At 41.2% G+C, this 23,040-nt stretch overlaps 1 protein-coding gene across 4 annotated transcripts in view; it reads right to left on the bottom strand.

The window, feature by feature from the left end:
• FOXN3 (forkhead box N3) overlaps positions 1-23,040 on the bottom strand; it is a 167,779-nt gene that overhangs the window by 83,307 nt on the left and 61,432 nt on the right. For all 4 annotated transcript variants that reach the window (XM_084207702.1, XM_084207701.1, XM_084207703.1 and 1 more), the window contains exon 3: positions 18,382-18,518. In XM_084207702.1, the coding sequence (XP_084063828.1) occupies positions 18,382-18,518 (137 nt within the window). The remainder of the gene's footprint in view (positions 1-18,381; positions 18,519-23,040) is intronic.

Here is a 23,040-nt window from a genome sequence, read left to right as displayed (position 1 = left end):
CACTGTGTAATTCTCTTTTCAGTTGAATTGGTATCTGCCATGCACTTGCAAAATACCCTTATTAATATTAACTAGAAAAAATATGTTCAAGAATGTATATACACTCTCTCTGTGTGTAATTAATCCCTGAAGTAAAGCTGTTCCTCGGATTATTTCAAGTATAGAAAAGCAGTGAGCTAGATTACAGGAAACAATTACTTATGGTGCACTGGTGTTTAGAAAGAGACAGTGACACCCTGACATCCCCAGACAGCATTTGAGCCCTCTAAAGCTGCAGATCACAGAAAGCATCAAACAACACTTTTCAACATCAGATGATGCAAGCTTGTTCATTCTAGTGAAATGATACTAATCAGTCATAAAATGAATGGGACACAATCTTTTAAACATTCGAGAGGCAATAATTTATAAAGTATCTGTTTACTACAAACAATTCAGCAGAAATATTTTCTTCATGTGTCAATTGTAAATCTGACAAATCAGGAAAGGAAAAAATGGAACAAATTACTTTGCCAAATCACTCTAGTTAATTCTCCTGTCGGTGGTTTCCTTGATAGTTAAGTCTTTTTTAAAATGTCATGTACAGAACATCACTGAATTTTCCAGCCAACACACAAAGGGCTAATAGTAAATACGCATGAACTGGAAAGCAGCAAGCTCAGCCATTTGCAGGGCTGAACCACCCAGATAGCTGCCTGTGCTGGATGTGGCCAGTACACCTGCAATTCTCAGTTCAACTGGAACATGCTCAAGCAACAGCTCCTTTTTAGAAATCCCTGTGCCTAAATTTCAGATCCCAGACCAACACAACTCGAAACAAAGCAGCCTTGGATACCTTCAGCAGAAATTGCTGTCATCTGATTCCATTCTTAACCCTTTTGAAACCATTTTTTGTCCTATTCCTAAGAGGACCTGCCACTCTGTTGTCATTATCAATCCCTGTTCATAAACCATCTCCTCCTCCACATTAGCTCCTCTGTTGAACCTGCTTTTGCATTTTATTATTGTCTTCATTCTATTTCAGAAATTTTACAGCTCATTTATACAGCCCTTAGCATCTCAGCATGGGATAACTTCACAACTAAATCTTATTAAAGCTAATCACACAATTCCTATGGACAGGACAAGGGCCTGTGTTTCTTCATTAACTTGTGTGGAAACTCAGCTGACAGGTTTGTCTCTCAAGTCTCGCCCTCTTTTCTTGGAGGGATTCTAGCTAGACTTGTGAAAACTAGAAAGCAGCAAGTGAGATTCACTAGGTTATGTGAGAGAAGTATAATGGAATAAAAACAAAATGGACAAAAATTTAGCATTTAACAAGGGCTCTGGATGGGAACTAAGATACTTGGTTATAAACAAGTCCAAAGATGACAACTCAGCTCAAAGAAAGATATGCAGAATGCACTATTTTAATGGCTTTGTCTAGAGATAAAGGGTCCCTTCTTTTGAAGGAAAGGTTATTCTCTGTGTGTTCCCCATACAACCCAATCTTGCCCATTATTCAGGCTACAGTAGCCTGAGTGGGAAGATGATGCTTGCTAACCTCTCAGTGCCACACTGGAAAACAGCTTTAAGCACTGAACTTAGAGGTCTTTTTAAACCTTAATGATTCTATTACTTGCCTATGAAAGTAGTTTTAACAAAGGCTTATGTGAAATGCAGAGGGGAAATCAAGAACATGGCAGAACTCATTACACCTTTATGATGAGAAATTTCCCTGTACTTGGCAGGCACAGTGAACTGAAAGCAAAGGTTTCAAGCCTGCCTGCATAGGTATTTTGCACTAAGTTCCACTGAAAAAGTAAAGAAAGGAAAAAGCTGGCAATACATAACAGCCATGCGATCCCTACACAACTGTTGACTCTAAGCCACCCCAAGAGAAACAGCTTCTTGGGAATGGCAGAAGCGTCACTATTTCATACAGTCTTGCACGAACAGACTGCATCAAAACATTTCCTATTGAGTTCACAACACCTGCAATTATTTTTGGTAATTCCCCCTTTTGTAATTCTCCTTCTGAGGGAGAGGAAGAGGGAAGACCACACTTTCTGCTGTCTCCAAGCAAGTTCCAGTCTTCAGTCCCAGACCATTATGGTGTTATACATGAGTGTGTATTGTGGTCTCTTCAACAGGGCAGCAAGGCTTAGTGCCTGTTTCCCTCTCCAAGGAAGAGAGAGATGTTCACCACTATGGCACTGACCGGAGATGGAGCTTTTAATTGAAGTGGGAACTACCTGATCTGCATCTCTGAGTAGCCAACAAACAAAAACTGGCACTGAAATTCATCTGTAGGATGGGTCATGAAAGGGTGACTTCAGTGCCAGTTTCATAGTAACCACCAGGAAAAAAAGTTTCCCCAAGGGAAAAGAGGGAGTTCAATCTGCCTTCTTTTCTTGGCTTCCCTTTTAAAGAATACAAATAAGCTTCCTGAAAAACAACAGGCCTTTTGATGAGGTAATAGCTTTCCTCCATGTTTTTGTTTGTTTGTTGAAAACACTTGGATTTCACAGGAAGCAGTAACAAACACAACTGGGGATCAACTTCGTTAAAGAACCTTAAAAATCAACAAGACACACATCTCTTGCTTCAGCCACTAAACTGGATTGTCTCACTGGCTTGAACAAAACTGCTGAATTATTTCCCTAACAAAAGAAAGGCGCTTTTAGGTCCTATAATCTCATTTCAAATCCTTTTACCCACTCCCTTCTCTTTTTGGCCTTGAAATTGCAATCCTCTTTCAGGACTAATCTTGGGACTAATTGGTGCCAGCACTCCAGTTTCTCTTGCCATTTTGTCCCCTCCCTACTGCATTGTTCAGGTGCCGAAAAGGACAGCAGGCCAGGGTTCAGTGCCCCTGTAATGAGTCTGTTCCTACAGACTAACTGCTAATAATTAGCAGGAAGCATTTTGTCTTTAAATTGCACAGCATGAGCAGCACAATTTCACTGAGCCAGAGAATTGCTTCACTGTTGCTCATGAAGCTCCCCAAGTTTGTGGGTGATGCGCAGGCTGGAGGGCAGCATGCAGGGGGCCAAGCCTCCCAGCTGGGCACACAGGGTGGCACAGGCAGCGCCAGTCCCTCCAGAGCTACCCGTGGCAGGAAGGAGGAAACAAGGAGCACGGTGCATACATCACCTACAGCAGCTGCCCAGGAAAGCATCAATGTGATAGGACTGAGTTGGTGTGGTGAAAGGACAGTCTGCGTTTAAGAAATATTCCAGAATACAACTCCCTGAAGAACAACAAGTAAGAGGAGATTTAAGAAAGCCTGCTACTTTTCAGCTCATGACTGTATTTGCAGGTAGTGCCAAAAAGGAACAATTGCTTCTCTTACCAAGGGAATAGCAGTGTTGACCGTTTTCCATTTTCTGAAATTTTCTCAGACTTGCAGCAGACTTGGAAGCAAAATTAGTTTTTCTGTATTTGGAAACTTCAATCTAGGAAGTGCATTAAAACAAAACCATAAAAAAGCTGTTCCCAATGGATGCTCATTTCCAGCAAACCTAAGGCTAACCTTGAGTTTGATTCAGGCAATATAAGCCAAAAGCTTTTGAAGTTTTCAAGACTTCAGAAGCTTTCTTTGGTTTTTACATCACCGAGTATACACATTATGTTTCGACATTTTGATATTGAACAGTCCTGAATGATATTCTACCGTCCCGAAGCTGAAGGTCAACACAAGAAACTCCATCTGAGATACACAGTGCTTCCATCATGCTCCCCAGCAGTGCTCTGCAGTTTAACCACCACTGGGGCTAAATCCACACTCCTGTTCACTACTGTCTTCAGACATCTATGAAGAGGTATGTCATGAAGAACAAATTAGCATGAAAAAAGGAAAATGACACAACCTGCTTCATTCTCCTGAAAGATAAACACTTCTTGTGGAGCATCAGTGAGAGACATGCTGTCAGATGTTGAGAGTCCTGCAGAAGTCAACACACAAGACACTTGAGTCTCACTAGATTTAGGGAATCTACCATTACTGCAAAGAGACAACAACAAATACACGTATGTAGAAAGGAATGCTCAGCCAGCATCTCACTTCCACTGGAGAAGAAAGCAGTCTGTCACTGCAAGAACCTTCTGGAATGGCGTGGGTATGAAACTTTTACACAGTAAGAACACAGGATTTATCTCCTGTCATAGAAATTGATAGCAAGTATGAACACAGACCTAAACTTACTGATGATTTTTCTTTGTTTGCACCATAGCTTGAGGTCAGGTGGTGTCTCAGTGGCTCAGTTAAGATGGGTAATAAGTAAATTCTGCACGTATTACCATCCTTGGAATGCTAGATTCTCCCACCACACTAAAGCCATCCACAATGCAACACTTTGCTGAGGAATTCATATTATAATTCAGCTGGAATAAAGGTACTTAAATTTTCCATGTCTTGAAAATGCAGTTTGCAAATGTGCTTGGGATCCATCACTTATTTCTGTTTGCCTTCATGTCACAAATTTCAGACTAAGACCTTCCCTCAGGTCATCCAATTCAGCTTCCTGCCAGCAGAAAGCTCTTTCCTACAGTCAATTTTCTAGAATTTTATTGAGTCTGCTTTTCAGCACTCTACCAGATGGATTTCAGACAATCTCCTTTAAGGAACTAATTCAGTCTAGTAAGTTCATTATTTGCACCTGGTCAATGACCAGGGGAAGATAATTCAGGGTCTGTGTACTTGGCTCCTTCTCATATGCTATTAAAACGGGAAGTTTTCCATCCTACTGTCAAAATCTGTTCACAGCAGCAACACAACAGCGGCAGAGAGACATCCCCATGAAAATCAAGCAATTGTGTCTACAGAGAGATATTATTAACTTGTTTATGGCATCAAAGCAACCTCCCTTTTCTACACTGCAGTTTGAAACCTGGTAATCAGAAGATAGCAAGTGAAGACCAGTTCCCATTGCCAGTCCCCTCTCCTCAGGTCAGAGTCCCTGCATAGTGTTTGCCTGCTTCAAAGCACTCCTAATGCCTGTGCCAGCTCAAGCTGCTGGACTGCTACTGCATTAGAACACCAGGCTGAAAGATGCAGCAGAATGCCAAGCTGTGCCTTGCAAATGACCTTTTTTCACCAAGCTTGTGAACACTGAGGAATCGTGAAGCTGACGTAAAACATTTTTCCCTCTCTTTTTCCTGGCACTGGAAGACTTTTCTATAGCACTGAAGTGACTTGAAAAATCAGGTTTGCAAGTCAAGAAACCTTTAAGGGAGGTTTGTAGCACACACCCACTGGACTATAACAGTCAATACTAAGCACAATGATGCCTCCATGCTCTTCTGGAGAGAATCTCCCCTGGGAGCCAAGTATACCATAAATTTACTAGCACAGCACTGTGCCATCTCAGTAAGATTATGGCTCAATGACGGGTTCTCACAGGTAGGAATGCTTTAAGAAAGCCTTCGTCCTTGACAAGCTCCAGTTCCTCAAAAAAACCCCAAAACAAATCACCAGGGTCACACTTAAAGCACAACTACACAAGTGTCTTCACCAGCACAACTAAGAGGACAGTTTGCTATTCTATAAGGGCAGCAAAAGCATCTTAAAATGACTTTGCAAAGGAAAAAACAAGAAACACCAAAAATCCCTGAACAAACCTCCAAAAGCCCAAAAGCAACCCTCTACTGAACAACCAGGTGATACTGCTCCAAGGGTCTTCAAAGCTCAACACAAACCAAACTCCTAAAGCTCTTGTTCCATGTAATTATAAAATACAGGGCTCATCAATACCAACTGTCCTATTTTCAAAGCAGAGTTTTGATAGTGATATTCCCAGTGTGACAGAAAAGAACCTGCTCTAACACTTCCAGGAGAAATTTCCAGTTTCTTTTTCTCCCCAAATCTGACCAAGTCTACTTCTACACATGAAGTCAAAAGCAGCGAAATGTACTTAATGATCAAAATATCTACACTGCTTTAGCAATATAGCTGACTGTGGTTCTTAAACTATCATGGAATAAATGTGTTTGTATAAAGCCTTCCTTTTACATTATATTACACTTGCAAGTTGCAAAATAAAAGCTGGCTACTCCAGAAGCTTTGTTTGTTATTAATTCCCTTAAGTTTAGAAAATTATTTCATTCTAATTAATTGTTTTATTTATTTTTTAATCTCATGAGAAAAATGGTCTTCTTCATCTTTCATATGCAAAACAGCTAAAGAGAGAACAATTTTTTATATAGAGAAGGAACTCCAATTAATAGAGATCTTAAATACGTGGGGAGCTGTTATGAATTTTGCCATTGATCAGACAGCTGCCTGAAAAAAAAGCGCCTTTTCAGGAAAGTTACATAATTAAAAGTAACCCAATTCCTTTTTGTTTGTATTTTTTTCTCCATCTGCTTATCCAGATTAAACATAAAAATTAATGAAACCCAAATGATGTCAAATTTGCTAAATTTACATTTCTCTTTCATATACTTTAACTGGACCTGCATCCTACACTTCCATCAGTTATGAATTTCCATGCTTCATGGACATTTGAAAGCACTGTTATATTTTTAATAACTCAACCTTCAGTTTCTGCATTACTATGCAATTCATTTTTCCAAATTTCATATATTCTGTCTTAAAAAACACCACCGTCTCCACAATCACAATAGAATAAACCACAAAATTCTACACACTTCTAAACTAAGTGTGCCAAAAAGAGAGTCTGTTCTAAGCATCTTTAGCTTTTCAAACTAACCTTAGCCTGTAACTACTGTTTCAACAGAATTTCTTTTGGAAGGATATATAATGGAATTGTGATAAAAATAGTTACAGGAAAAAAAAAGCAGTGAGAGGCATAGAGCTCTGCAATATTTATACCACCCAGGCAGACAACACAGAGAACCCATCAGTGAGGCTAAAAACTGCAGCACAGAGAACAACTGATAACAGCAGTCAGGTATAAGGGGCCATAAGAAACAAATGCAAAACCTCAGTAGCTGCATAAAATTGGATACTTACTACTACCTTTAAAAGTGGGCAGAATAATAAATTATAGTTATTCTACTTTTACAAATAAAGCCCATGTAGTCCTGATTCTAATACCAAAAACATGTCATACAAGCTAATGAAAGAAGAATTGAACAAGTGCATGCATGCTGCAGCACGCCAGGAAAGAAATAGATTTACAATTGTATTAGCAAGACCCACTGGCTGTGCTATCTTGGATGCTTTAAGAGCAGAGCAATAAAAAATTACCATACATAAATGCATCGTTCATATGAGCTGGCAGAATGAGTACTGGCAATTAACGGGAGGGGATTGTCAACAAAGCAGGAATGAGTCAGGACGCAAAGAAAGGAAAGATCTTTTATAAAGCTCTGATCCACACTCATATCTGAGCAGGCCAACCTCTTCAGTCATTTGCCTTTCACAAAGGAATCAAGGATCTTAACACATGGAGGTGGAAACCATGCTTCCCTGTAAACAGATACACAGGTGTATGTGACAATCCAAACAACTTCACCCCACAGAAACAGCTGGGCTGCAGCCCTTCCCTACACTCCTCGTATCCCCAAGTTATTCATCAACATGAACTTCCCTAACGTGTTTGCCAGTCAAACCGCTGGCACAAACCCACTTCAGACCAGTTGTCTCAAACAATTCTCCCATCACTGTTCGCTGAGTATTTGCTCTTTTGTAATGAAAATAGGTCACCTGCCCTAAAACAGTACATTTTTGTTTTAAGTGCAAGAGATAACAGCTTCCCTGGCAGCCAGGCTGTCTTGACATAAAAAGTACACTGCAGTATATACACATATCTGTGCACTGAAACCCCCGGAGATCTGCACATTTATTACTAAAACCATATGCAGTCATAGGGAAAAAAGCCTCAGACAAAATGGGGAATTTTATCTGAAGTAGAACAACACAAAACTCACCAAACTGCGTGAAACCCACAGCCTGTTTAGTCCGTTTATATGACCTAATGCCAAAGATGAATTTTTCACAGAAAATGGAAGAGCAACATAACATAGCACAGTAAATTTGTACTTGCTTCTACAGTCCATGCGGACTTGAAATACTGGAGACATTGATTTAAATGTAAAAATCCTACAAGGAGTAGAATCTTCTTCCAGATGCACTTGTATTAGCTGTGGACATAGTAACTAAACAAAATTCCACCTTTTGTGGGATTATCACTTAATCATTAGCCTCAACATTCTCCTGTGGTAGCCACTAAGGTTCCACTAAGTAATTTACAGCCTGTCCCTAAGCCTCCCATCCTCATTCTTTAAACCAGTAGCAAAAACCAACCAACCACACAAAACAAAACCAAACAAACAAAAAACCCAAGAACCAAAGAGGAAAATGCTGCATTTTACAAACAGGTTCACAATTCAGAAACAGCCCAAATACCACCAATGAGTACCACACACAGACTGGTCTCAGGGATACCTGGAATAGAAAGAAGGCCAATTAAAAAAATAGTTGAATTCAGTTTCTTGAAATCTATCTAAAACATGGCCCCTGAATTCTCACTTGCTTTTTGCTGTAACAGAACTGCCTGACAGAACTATGGGGTTTCCATAAGAAAGTCAAAACATCTGTGAAAAAATACACTACTGAAATCAAATATAACCTCCAGAGTTTCATCAGAGCTCTACTGAAAAAGAACAAGAAGAGCAAGTGCTGAGTACTTCTGTTTAGCAAGGGGAAAGAGGAACAACCGTTTTATCAAGTCACTGTTGCACTGGACAGGCAAAGAGACATACTTCTCACCCTCCGTTCTTGTAGTCCAGGACAAAGGTGGTAAGGAAAACAGTCTCAGTTCCCAGGCACAGAGAACTTTGAGGAGAATAGAAATTTCTTTGCCAAGGACCCTCCAACACTTCCAAAAACCAGTCTTTAATCTAAGTACTTTATTCTGATGAAACAAGCAGCTTGATTTTTCCAAGTCAAAATCCAAAACCCAAGTGTAAAGAAGTTTTTGTATTAAGAAAGACTCCATGCTTTTTGTTCGAAAAGTTCAGAAAAAGGCATTTTAATACCATTTAACTCCTTTCTGGTTTTACTCATCTGAACCCTGGAGACTCCTGAGAAACGAAACTCTAGCAAAACCTGCAAGTTTCATTCCTACAAAAGCCAGTTCCATCAAAATAGCAGGAGTATCACTTTTACTTATGATCATACAGAGGGCAGATTCACACTCACTGAAAACTGGATACAACAGGAACCCAGGTGGTAAGAGTTATAAAAGCCTGACAAACACGGTCAGTAATCACAACCTGCATGAGACAACTCCAGTCTTGAGCTGACATCTTGGCTTTCTGACATCAGAAGTCAAGTCATACCTGACGATGACAAAAATTATGATTCAAGCATTCAAATACTATAACAATACTATAACAAAAGAAACTATGCCAAAATGTACTTTCTTTAAACAAATTAATAAACCTGCCTTCTCCAGAAAGGATATCAAATGATACAGAGATATTACACCACCACCAAACAGCACCCTGTATATACATATATGCATACAACATCCCAGAAAAAGTGAATTGGTCAATAAAGTTTCAAAAGAACTAACCCACTAAAACATCTTTTGAGCTTTTTATCTAAAAAAACATATAGATACTGAAGAAATAGGACATCTGTGCTTTAAAAGAAATAATGCACAGAAAGACTGATTGATACTTTGAGAAATACTGTGTCTAATACAGGCAGGGATTATGGATACACCTAACACAGGTATGAAATGAAACTACACTTTCTTTTAACTGTATGTGTAAGACAACTGGAAACATTATTGGAGCAAGCCTGGCTTAGCTCATGGGTGACCCTTATAAATGGGAGAGGAGGCAATCAGAGGATTTTGTTGAGGACAAGGACCAGCTGGTCTGCAAGGTCCAATGGCCCAGAGCCCAAGCTGATGGTGCACCATGTAGCTCAGTTTAGCTGCTGGCTAACACAAGGCCTGATGGGCCACCTCGGTCACCTGGATGCCACCTTGTTAGCATTCTCCACAGTCATACTGCGAGCAGCAATGAAATGTGGCCCTCTCATGCTCTGCTTCCCACTAACTCCATGTAGAGGAAAGAGGAAATGGATCTCACAGGCCATGCTCACCTCCTGGGACATTTCTCTACGGACAACCACGATTTTCAGTACATCTGTCACCTTCTGTTATGACCTGGGGAGAAGATGGGTCACCTGCAATCAGTTCCTACAGCTCTTGGACTCAAGCAGACTATTCCAAGTCTGCCAAGGCCTTTGAACCTGTGTGCCAAACTGGTATTATCAAAGAAAGATTACACATGGAACAAATTAGTTACACAAATATTCAGAGTTTTGGATAAACTATAACAGCTCCCTCACATTTTAAACATGCTCTCTATTCCCTAAAATATATTAAGATGCTAGGTGAAATGATGACTGGTCCACACAGGCTTTTGTTAAAGACAGAGCTGCAATTCTTGGAAATAGTCAATGCCCCTTAACTTTGAGTTTAAACAATTATTAAATATACAATAAAGAGTTATATTGTAGAATGCCTTGAAATCATAACCATTACACATAAAGCCACCCCTTACCCACTGTTTGAAAGATTCAAGTTATCTTAATATTTTTTACTAGTAGTTCATCACTATTAGCATAACATTAAGAATTGTTCTATGAACATCACTCTTACAACAGAACTACAAACAATGTGACTTTTCCTGTCAATTTTTCTTTATACAAGCACCAAAGGAAAGTCCAATAACTAATAAAGAAGTGAAGAAAATCTAAAAGAAAAGAGTATGATTAAACCCAAATTTAAAAATTTAACTTGAGTTATGAAAATACAAAAAAACCTTTTCATAATCCAAGAGCAGCAAGATGTGACACACTGTGATACTATTTGTGGCTTCACAAGCTACATGAGTCTGTTTTCAAATTCAGAAGTCAGATGATTTGCATGGCTGTAATATTATATAATTAACAAACATGATGCTCATGGTGACCAATGTTCATTGCACTAACACTCCTTCCTGAGTCTGAATTTTCAAGTACTAAAACTTCAGTGAACTGTTCCTGAACACTGCACAGGCTTCCCCATCCACACAACTGCTGCAGCTGTTAATGGGATGGAGGGTGACACATCCACTCACTGCCCATGGACCAAAGGTGACATGTCCCCTCACACCCTCTGCTTTTTGCTCCAGCACACAGCTCATGCACTGCGCAACCCTGCCCTACCTGCACCAGCACACACTCCGGGGGCAGCAAGGAAGAAGAATGGGAAGCTGCAGAGAAATAGTCTCAGAAGCACTGCACCCACATGCTTCAAGCTCCTGCAGTCAGCAACTCACAGCTCTGTCCATGAGGCCACTCTAAAAACTTTCAGAGGGAAACACGCAGTCTACAGAGGGTTTTACAAACAAAGTAACAAAAATTTCAAAACACATCCCTACTCTTTCTTTTTCCCATGAACTTAGTGGAAATATCTACTGTACCATTCCAAGTTATCTTTGAATAAGGCTATATTTATCTACAGAAGGCACAGAGGAGGGGAAAAAGAGCCTAAGAAGCCAAGTAACTGGAAAGACTGTTCAACAAATGGAACTATGAAAAATAACAACATAAAGCAATGAGCTGGTGTTTGCCTGATATCTAGAGAAAGACGGCAGACTAAGGACTCTGCTTTACAGTACTTTACCAAAAGTCTAAATACATGCAAACAAAACAAAGACTCAACCAAATCTTCATGTTTTTGAAAAATGGAAAAAAATGGTATTTCTTCTTTCTGGGGGTACGAATGAGAAAGAATTGAAAACATTTCAGTTGAGAAGGCTCAGAAGCATGTGACTAATTTTGAGAGGAATGAAGATGTGATTAGAGGGTGATTTGTATTTCTACCAGCCATTCCTGCATGAAACTATTATGTTAGTGAGATCAGATTCAGACTTTTTGTTCCTCTTTTTCTGTCCATGATCTGTGGTCACCTTTCTCAATTTATCTTTCCTCCCTACACATCCTTCATGCTATAAGGTGTTTAAAAAAAAAAAAAGAAAAAGAAAAAAAAGAAGGGAAAAAAAAGCCTTTTAAAAGGTAAGAAGAGTTGATCTGTTTTGTTTCCTGAAACTGTATTCAATGGGATCACAGAAGTCTAATGGTTAGAGAAGTGATAAGAATATGTTAGAAATCAAGTCCTGGATTGAGAAATCCTCAAATATTTATGCACTTATCAGTGCATTCATTCAAGCAAAAGTTCTCTTTGCTGTTCATAACTGACACCAAACTAAACCAATATTATCTAACAGAAATAAAGCAACATAATCCCGAAGTATAGATAGTGTTCAAATTAAGGCATGTGATGGTGGCAGAGGGCACACTTCAGAACTTGTATTCTCTGTGATCTCACAAACTATAGAACTGTGAAAACAGCAAACCAAAAATTTCCCGAAGACTCCACCTTAACACCACACCAAGAGAAGAAAACTCATTCTGACTCTGCATAGGAATTAAAATAGTTAGATTGTTCTTGATAAAGTGGTTATAACATGCACAGAAATTAATATTAGACTTCCCTATGATCAGCTTCATTTCCTATCAAAAGCAAAAACAGTAACACAGAATTAAATCCATGTTTCCAGATTGCAAAAGGCAACCAAATCACGTCTTTTCTAGAAGAGACACCCTGCAAAGTCATTTAGTGAATAGGAAACAGTTGTTTCACCAGCTTCCCCAAATGGTCACAGATCACATCTGATCTCAAGTTATAAAGTATACAGATAGGAAGAGTGCTTACAATTTGTCTAATATGATAACCTACAACTTCAATGCAGGTTTAGCTTCAATAAACAACTGCAAAAGGTGGAAGCTGTGATAGTAAAGTCAAAACCTGTAAATATTTGAAGTTGTTCCTCCAGCAGTTTCCTCAGCAGCTGATCTGTAACAGCTGCCCTCTTGGGAACACGTGTCCATTTCACATCCCTGAAACAGCTTCCAAGTTCCCCATCCTAAGGGGGCTGTATTCAAACTGCATCCCAACAGCACGTGGCATCGGACAGGACTGATGAAGGCGCTGCTGCAGCAGTGCACCGGGACCGGGGCTGCGAGTCCAGCCTGGCCGGAACCGGCACTGCCTGGGAGCTCCCACCGCAGGGCTGCACTGCACTGCGAGGGCTCCAACTGGTGAGATGGGAGCAGAAGGGCAGGACTGAGCGGTAAGACTGTGTGCTTTCAGCCTTAAAATAGACAAATGCAAATGAATGCATGCCCAGGTCACCTCTCCTGCCATTTACCACAGAGCTCACAGTGATGGCCATCACTTTCACAAAGTGATTTGTAAAACTTGGGTTTTCAGGAACAAAGCTTTAGCCACCAGGTTTCACAAATCTTTCTCTGTGTCTCTATGAATAAATTTCAGAAGTTAGACAAGAGTTCATAACCACATAGTCCCTTTTTCTAATCTCAACCTCGGGATAAAGAATATTTTTATCAGAAAGAGGTGTCAAAAGACAAGACAATGGAGAAGTGATTAATGTTTAAGGAACTTATGGCTTTTTTCAGAAATCCAACAGTAGCAAAAAGAAATGCCATAAAGAGATGCTAAATGCAATAAAACAGAAACCACTCCAAATTTTTCAAATCCCAAGCTAGCACTGTTTCATAAAACATATGGTCACTCATGGGCCTGCAGGCTCTCTGTGATCCACTGGCCTACCTCTTTAACCAGCACTTCAATAAGGGAAGCGGAATGGCAAACCAGAAGACAAAGCCACGCACACTCAAGTGAAATGTTCTGGGAAGTGACTCCACATGAGCAGCAGAGGTGGTTTGCTGCTGACTCCTTGCAGGGCCTGTTTCTCCCCCATCACCACAGCTGCTGCACTGTCTGGGAGCCCAGGGCACAGTGGGGTGGCTCTGCAGCATCCACTCCACAGCCACCAGCAGATGCCATGTACACTGAACACCCTACAACCACCAAAACTGTGCTGCAGGTTAGTTTTTGTTTCATGATTTCCTGTTGGCTCCAGCCCTACAAGGCTTAAATCCTCTCTACAGAGGGCAGTCTGGCTGAAATGTAGTGATGGATGCCAGATGCATTTTTCTGACACAAATGCTATGATGTCCACAGGTGGACTCCATGCCCAAGGCCAAGCACAAATCTAGTTTAAGTCTGTCTGGGGTCTCAATCCTTCCTGAAGCAGAACCAACCTCACTCCAAGGAGCTGTTCCAATGGGAAGGAGCAAGCCAACAAGGAACCAATCAAACCCTTATAAACAAGGAGTCTGGGGCAGCTCAAGAAAGAAACACCTCTTTATTTTCTTTCTTGGACATGTTAGCAATTTCATCAGCTACTGGACAGATCTGTCAACATTTGACACTGCTCTAACAAACTACCACTAGGAAAACACATTGAAAAACTGAAAAGCCATTAAATAATTATCCACAAGTCTATAAAGACAATATTCCTAGATAGTCACCAAATTTTCAAATATATTTATTGCTCTGTGAAAATAATAATTTCTGTTATTTTAGATTACATTTCCTGATAGTTTTCAGCAGCACAAAGAGAAATACAATTGAGAAATAGCCCTATGTAATTTACACAGGGGAAAAAAAACATTTCAAGACCTCCTCCAAGCACTATTAGAAGATAAAAACCCACCTACACTTCAGTTAGAGGCAGAAATCTGGAAATAAAACACATAGATGAAGAATCAGGGCACTGACTTGTACAGTTACTTAACCAAGTCTGTATCTATAAATATATTTCAAAGTTGCTATTGCCAAAATAATTGTAAAATTTAAGAAGAAACACATTAGTCTAACATACCTATTTTTCAACACCAAGGAGAGCTTTTCCTTTGTAATTATGTGTATCAGTGTTAGTTTGCTCTTGAAATTCATCATAAATTGCATGCCTTATGACACATGCTTCAATTAGAAGAACCAGATAAAAACCCAAGGGGTTTTGTTTGTTGCAAGTATTGTTTTTTAAGAACACACATCCAAGATAATTAAAATGAAATAATTCACCTTGTGATATTCTACTTCTTCTCTTCTTACAGCTTACAGGTAATCTTTGCCCTGAATTGAAGCAGCAATTCAGACAACTGCAGTCTGAAGTTCCTTCTTATGTACAAACACAGCAAGGTTGCCTTTTCCCCCAAAATGTCTCCTATACATGGAACCCAATGTAGTCCAAATGTCATGGCTTGAGTCATTTCTATCTCAAATGATACTGGTATAGCACTCACTCAGGCATCCAAATGTATGGGTTCGCATCATGAAACTCCTTCATAAAAACTCCACCCCTGTCACATTTATGCAGGATGCTCTACTGTAGTTATGAAACTGAATTATCTGATGCAATTAATTTAACTCTGTTCAGGAAAAGGGGAATTTGTGTATTCAGTAATTATCATGCTTGGGATATTTTTACAATGCATTCCTCCACTCTGTGCTCAATTCGACCCTAAGCTGCTTATGCAGATGCTAAACAGAACACGTGATTCATTTGTGCATCTTTATTCTTTTAAAACATCTGATAATGACAAGGAATAGGTCAATTTGCTCCTTTGGAATTTTGTCAACTGACCCTTGTTCCTAGAGGCAGGAATAATATTGGCAAATTATCTGGTTCCAGATATATTTAATTAATATTAAACGACATAGCTTCTCTTAGTTGTGGACTTCCATTACATAAGATGGACAGACAGCAAAACCTCTGCCACCCAATGATTTTTTCTAGATGCATTGTCTTCACCATAAGAAAATTTCCCCTTGGAATTTGTTACTATGACGATGTATTGCTCTGGAGATCTGACTATGGTGGAGTGGATTTACATTTTCTACCCCTATTGAAGTCTTTGTACACATGAGAAAGCAATCACTTACACATGGGATTACTGGTTTTTTCCAAATGCACAGGGAATATGCAACTCGTTGAGAATATATTGGAAATATATTCAGAAAATTACCATGTAACTGCCAATCCAGAATGAATTCAAAAGTCACTGATAGGCTAGACCAGCTTCACGTTGACGTTTCACCAGTCATTAGCAGCAGAATGAATAAATATTTTAGAATACTATGGGGATATTAAGTTTCATTTAACAGTGGAAATGCTGAAGATAGCCAAGTAAAAGGAACAGTGAGACCACAATTTCTTCATATAAAACCTGGTCTTTTCTGTATTTCCAAGGCATTTGCTCCTTCAACCACACAAGCTCTTTGTTTTATGATGCAGTCATTACAAGGAAGACTCCAAAGCACTTGGCAGCATAAGCAGCATAGCAGCAGCTCAGACATCCCATGGGCTCCCAGGAGAAAAACCTTCCTTTTCATTTTTGGGACTCGCCTGTCAGTGTTTCACTAGACCTTTCCTTCTCCCTTGCTCAGCTACACTGGCAGTGGTGAAAGCAGGTAGTGATTGAAACCCACTTCTTAAATCCCATACTGTCTGGCACCTGCCAGTAGTCGCACCTGCCAGTAGTCCTCTCTTTTCCCATTCATGAAAACAAGCTATGAGGTTCTGGACTCATACCCCACTGGAAGAGGGCAGCACAACCTCTGCCCAAGGTCTGCGACTCTGCAGGCATCCTTTGCTACACACAGCAAGCACAGAGCAGCAGCAGGCACAGGGCTATGCAGGATGAAGACAGGGGAGCAGTGGGCACAGGGCTGTGCAGGATGAGGACAGGGGAGCAGCGGGTACACAGCTGGGCAGGAGACAGGGTAGCTGTGCCCCTGTGCACTCCCTGACATGCAGACAGGGTGTCTCTAAAGATTCATCCCTGCTAGGACTGCCCAAGCAGTGCTGCTGCATTGCTTCCTTCAGCCTAGCATAGAAGAGCTGCCCATGCCATTGCTCCTGCTGCCAGTATCTGCCACCAAATTACACAGCGGTTCTGGCAAACCCAGCCCATTGAGTCAACAGTCACTTCACCCATAAAAAAATGGGAGTATTCCTGCTTTCAACTGAATGTGTATGCTAGATTTTTTTTGTTTGTGGGGATTAGGAGGGATCAAAATCTCTCAATTTCTATGTCAGATGTGCATTACACTTCTACTCAATATGAGAACTTATCAATAGATCTGCATGAATGTAATTCAAATACTCTTAAAAAGACAGCAGTAACAATAAAGCAAGGGCCAAGAAACATGCTTTGTTCAAATGCACAAATTACAGTTTTAATCTATTACCTAAATTATTTATCTGTCCTTCTGCCGAGCACAGTAGTGAGGGGTACTTCCACAGGTGGTACTAGGGACAGTGTTTCCCCAGCACCCCACAGAACACTGGACAGCCGAGCTGCAGTGCCTCGGCATCCCGCAGCCCTGGTCACGCCCTGGTTTCCAGAATAAAACCCAGGGGGCCAGAGGCATCCCCGGCCACCGGGGCGATGCCCCGACACAACAGCGGGCCCAGGGTCTCCATTCCCGGCGCCGTGCCGGGACCGCCGTTACCGCGGCAACGGCGCGGCCGAGCCCCGCGGCCCCGTGACGCGGCAGCGCCGGCCCGGCCCGGCCGCGCGTTGCCGGGGAGACGCCCCGTCGCCACGGCGACCATCACGCTGCCCTCCCCGGCCGCTGCCCTCCCTGGCCGCCAGCCTCAACGCTAACGCGGAAAAATAATCAGAACCACCCAAGCCGCCAAGAGAGCCGTCAGCGTCACAGCTCAGTCCCGGCGCGGGCCCTGCTGCGGCTGGCTCATCGCACCTTCCCCGTCCTGAGGGGGGTGGGCCAGCACGGGCCATGAACCGCATTCCCGGCCCTTACTGGCATCGAGGAGAAAGCAGTTCTGCCAAACCTCAGCGCCTGCTTTCCTGCTGTGCGGATGGCAGCCATAGATTTTGTCTCTTTGCTAACGCTGGTCATAAATGCATGCCAGATGAAAAAATTGCAAAATGAACAGAAAAACACTACCCCGTGTCTGTTTCAGCGAAGCTAAGGAGAAAATCCAGGCAAATCCTAAAGGCCACCACCGGCGCCCATCCAACACCAAGGGTTGGACAAGCCACCTGGGCACCAGGCTCAACCTGGTGGACATCCTGTGGCTGCACAAGCAACATCAGCCCTCAGCTCTCCCAGGAAAAAAATGAGCCCATCTCCTCTGAGCAACTGAGGGAATCGTGCCTTCACCAAATGGGATAAGTGGGCACTTCAGAGCTCTCTCCATTTGCTTATCTGCATTTTTATTTCAGGCGCTCCTCTGCCAAAGGGCTGTTGCAGGAAGCCGGCAGGCTCTGCTCAGGAACGCGCTGATGCCAGCAGGGCCGTGAGCAGGTAAGAGGTGCCCTGGACACGCCAAAAAGGCCAGGCCAGCACCGGCACTCCCGGGCTTTCCACACTCGCACATTCCAAACTGCATCCCTTAATAGTGTCTTACCCAAGAATCATACCCAACACTGCAGGAAAACATTTAGAGTTGTAAAATGCATCTAGTTCTTACCTTTGATATGCCTGAGGAGATGTGGGAGGTGTATTGAACACATGCGAATATGGGTGATAGGGTGTCTTTTTCAAAGCCTGAATAAGATTTTGTCTATATTCTGGGTCTATACACCACAAGGACCCCTTTCCAATACTCTGCAAAGAGAAAAGAATTAAAAAAAAAATCAAATATTTGATCTAATGGCACAGCCATAATTATTTAGCAGTTTTTCTCAGGAAAAGCAGTGGGTTTGGGTTTTTTGTCTGACAGAAGCGAATATAACTTGCTTGCCACAGATTATTGCTCCATTAATAATGTTTTATGACTGTATGATTTAAATCACAATTCTGAGGGAAAAGAAGAATGTTTGGTTGCTCTTCCCCCCCCTTGCTACTAGCTGATAGGATTTAATAATATCTGGCAATTTTCCAATCACCTCATATCAGAAAAATAAGCTACAGTTAACTGTTAAACAGAAACTTTGATGAGAAGTATCTTGTTTTTGGGAAGTAATTTTCATTTCTTTTGCTGTTATACAAACAGAAACAAGGCTAAAAAGGAGAGGGCTAAACACCCTAGCAACTGTTTTAAAAATATAAGGGCTTAATCCTCCAACCCACATGACATCAATACCATTATACTACAAGAGGAAATTAATCATCTTTTCTCCCCAGAGGGGAAAAAAATACCAAAAAACCCAAATCAAACCAACAAACCAAAACGAAAAAAAAAGCCCAGAGTATAATCAGAGTATAACCATTTAAGTGTGTTGTGAAATTGTGATCAGCTAAAACAACAGTTACTGTAATTACCCTTTCTGGACACAAGGAACAACACCAGCAGTTAATCTGTAAATCAAAGATTACACTAAAATTCAGTGTTTATTCTGCAGTTACAAGCAGTGCAATTTCATTTCTTGTCTCAATCCCATCAGAGGTCAGGCTGAGGATATTGTGGACTGTTTTGTGTGAGCTCTCAAACAAATATGAAAACTTTGCCTCAGCTTCACTATGAAAGCATATGGAATGATAGCTCAGGAGCAGTCTTACTCTGCTTGATCATACATAAAAACAAACACCAATCCTAACTGTTGACTGAACTCAACTGACAGGCATTCAAGGCATTATGCTAAGATTTTTTGGTAAATGCTGATGCTTTCTGGAACACGTGGGGGAAGCTGTGTTACTGCCTCTAGCTGCTTTTCAACCCAGGACCATCTCTTCCCTCTGCTTCAACTTCTATCAGTGAAACAAAGCTCTCAGTTAATGTGTTAAAGAACAAGCACACAAAGACAGACACACACACACAGACAGAATCACATCAGAAGAAGGACATTGTTTTCTTAAACCATATAGAAATCCAAAACCAGACACCAGTTCCTTTTGAAAGCTTGTATCTTTGCCCTACCACTTCCTAAGTGCCCCTCTGCCCCACGGACAGCTTTAGGATACACAGTGCAACATGCAAAGTGCTTACAGAGAGCAATATGTGCACTAAATTCTCCTCCCCAAAAATAAATGAAAAATAAAAGTCTTCCCCAATGTCCCTGAATGGCTGTGTGTGCACCTAGAAAGTTTCCAGCACCATATAAGACTTGGCTTGAAGGAAAAGGAGAGCAGCCAGCACAACCCACAGGAGCTGTGATAGTCTCCCGTCAGAAAGAAGCAGGGCTGCATGCTGCTCTGGTGGAACAGGAGCATGGGGTCAAGACTCTTCAGGATGGCTTCCAGGCTTCAAGTCCATCCATCCTTTTACTGCCTAAAGGTGCCCTACTGGGAGGCCACAGAAGAGTCTAAGGGGAGACATCTTCCAGCACTTCAAATGAAGCAAGGTCCTGATATGGCCAAAAAAGCCCAAGACTAAAGGGCTAGAGAGAAGCATGCAAGCCTCTTCGGCTCTCATCTCAGCAAAGCACTACAGCCAATAGCTGAGAGATCCAGTGCTGCTGTCAGCTGTGGAAGCTGTGCACCACACTGCTCACACCAGTCTGCAACAAGGAGGTTGTTACACTTAGCCCTCTTAAAATATGGGACAATGAGCCAGACACATGACAAGCCCAGTAAGTGATTTTTAGGCAAAGGACAGAGTCAAAAATAGAATCCAAACATCCCAAATTCCACTTCCATGCTCTATCCAAGACTCAGACCAAGAACATAAAATTTCCTTTTAAGAAAGCAATGAGCAAAACTAGGAAAATTTTTCAGGAGAAAACCTTTGCTGGATTCCTTACTTCTTACAGCATGGGATAAGCTTATAAAAAAAGCTACACTTAAATACCATCTACCTTATTTGTACTTACTGGAACACAACATATTGTTTTCAAACTCCTCTGTTTTTTCATTTACTTCCAAAACAGACTTGTCATCTACCTGGAAGATATTACTCCCCAAAACCCATGAGTTCATTTAAGCTGAGGGCCTTACAATATGAAGTCACTACTGAAGAGTGACTTCAAAACTTTTCTTTACTGTTAAGATAAATTTGTGTGTCTTGCCCATATTCTTGCAAAAGCCAAAAATAATCTCACTGAAAAACAGGAACTCTCACAAAAAATATTGAGAAGTACACTCCTCAATTAAAAAAAAAAAAAAAAAACACTGGGAAGGCAGATTTGCTATATATTCACTGCAACTGAACTGACTTATAATTTACTAGGAAAATCAAATGTAATTTGAGGCAAAGCTCGCCAACTTTGCAATGTTCTCTTTTAAGACAGTTATTTTTGTTTTTCCACAATCACATAACAGAGCATGAATAAAAAGGAAAACTGAAGTGACATCTGGTTAAGAAACCTCCTTGACTGTTGGGAGGTGTGAAGAGCTTTGTTAACTAACTGTTCAGATGTGTCATTAGTCTTCCCATATAAAGAGCAATCACGGGAAAGGAAATCACTGGAGCTCAGACCAGTCGGTTAGTGATTAATTTCCATCTTATGACACTTGGCGTGCTGCTTCGCTACCTCCTCCAAGCCAAAAGTCAATAGCGACTCCAATCAAAAACCAGCAAGGAAGGGTCAAAAAAAAAAATCTCTGGATTACATTTGTCTCCCAGGCAACAAGTGACTGAGGAGGGGATAACAGCCCCCTGATCTCCTCAGCACTTGGAGTGCTTTCAGACCTCCTCACATGCCACCTCCTCCCAGCGCCAGGCACAGCCACCTCCATCCTGCCAAACACAGGTTACAACTTCTGCACTGATTCCTGGTTAAAGTGATCAAAAATTGGGCAATGTTATTACAAGTCCTCTTCATGTGGTCCAAGAGTAAACTATAGTTGAAGGTAAACTACTTCAGAGGTGCTAATGGGGAGAGAGAGAAACATACAGTTACCCAATGAAAGTCTGACTGAATATTTAAAAAAATCCTGATTATCTTTTATATGGAGAAATTGCTACTCCTTTTTACATCACTTAACATAAATACGTAGATTGTGCACAATACTGTGTACTAATTCGTAATTTATTAACAAATCTGCTCTCTCATATCTCAAATATCCAATTCTGATTCCCTCCCAGCAACTAAAGTCTGTGCATTGCCATGAAAAGGTACATGATACACTCAATGTTCACTTGTTTTTTCTTCCAATGGACTGCACACAAAAGTTTTTAAATACTAGTTTACACAACCTATTAGTATTATGTTTGGTCATTTTTTAGTAGAACTGAAAAAAGATTGAAATTTTAAAATAATTAAAATGCTGCTTGTCAGCTCTTTCAGTTGCTATAGTTGGGAATTAACAGCATTATCCACTAGTAAAACTCCTCATTGTAAAGACTTTGCCTGCATATACCTCACAACTACCTGACCTCACACATCAGCTACTGTCTGTCCAAAGCTCAACTAAAAGAATTGTGTGTTGAGCTCCTTCCAAGACCAGTAGCTGGGAAAAAGTACACAACCCATTGTATTGGGTTTGCATGGTCAGATTTTGGTACAGCAGGGGCTACATCCATTTATATAAAAATTCCAGATAGTGTTTATTTGAAGAATTTTGTTCCCTGGTTATTTTAGCTCAGACTTGAAAGGTGTTAGGAACATAATCTTTTTCACAGAGCTGTTCTTTTCACTGCCATAAAAACAAGTCTGGCCAAAACAAAGCTTTAGGAAGAAAGCAGATACAGAAACCACAAAACACAGGCTCAGGGAGATGTTGGCATTTCCAAATTTTCCCTTCTGAAGTTCTGGTAACATGTTCACTTTCAATCTGCCTGGAGGAGCAGCTCCAGGTACCCAGGTATCTCCTGCAGCAGCAATACCACCAAGATGGTCCCCAAGGGAACAAAACCCTAAGGGAAATCTGCCAAGAGGGAGATTTTTTTTTTCCTCTGGGATGCCTTGCATGTGCCTGGGCCTTCTTCCATAAGCCCATTTCAGTCATTTTCCTCAAAGAAAAATGTTTTTCTCACACAATTTGATGCAATTTACATTCATTAAGTTGGCTCACATGAAGGGTGTGACAAGCATCCAAAGAGCTGTGGCAAAGCAGAGGAGGGATGTGGGGACACAGGGAGGGGAATGGGAACTGTTCCCTTTTGTAGCAGGAGCCCTGGTGACATCCTGATGCAGCTTGTGAAACAGCACACTGAAAAAGGAAAACCAGGACTCTGGCTGGACAGAAAGCAGCTTGTAAGACAAATGGCAAAACCAGTATGACACAGAGCAAGGATACAGGGGCTGGG

Source organism: Fringilla coelebs (assembly GCF_963513975.1).
Source record: "Fringilla coelebs genome assembly, chromosome: 6".
NCBI lineage: Eukaryota > Metazoa > Chordata > Aves > Passeriformes > Fringillidae > Fringilla > Fringilla coelebs.
The sequence above is the reverse complement of the archived record's forward strand: the minus strand, read 5'-3'. Positions and strand labels throughout refer to the sequence as shown.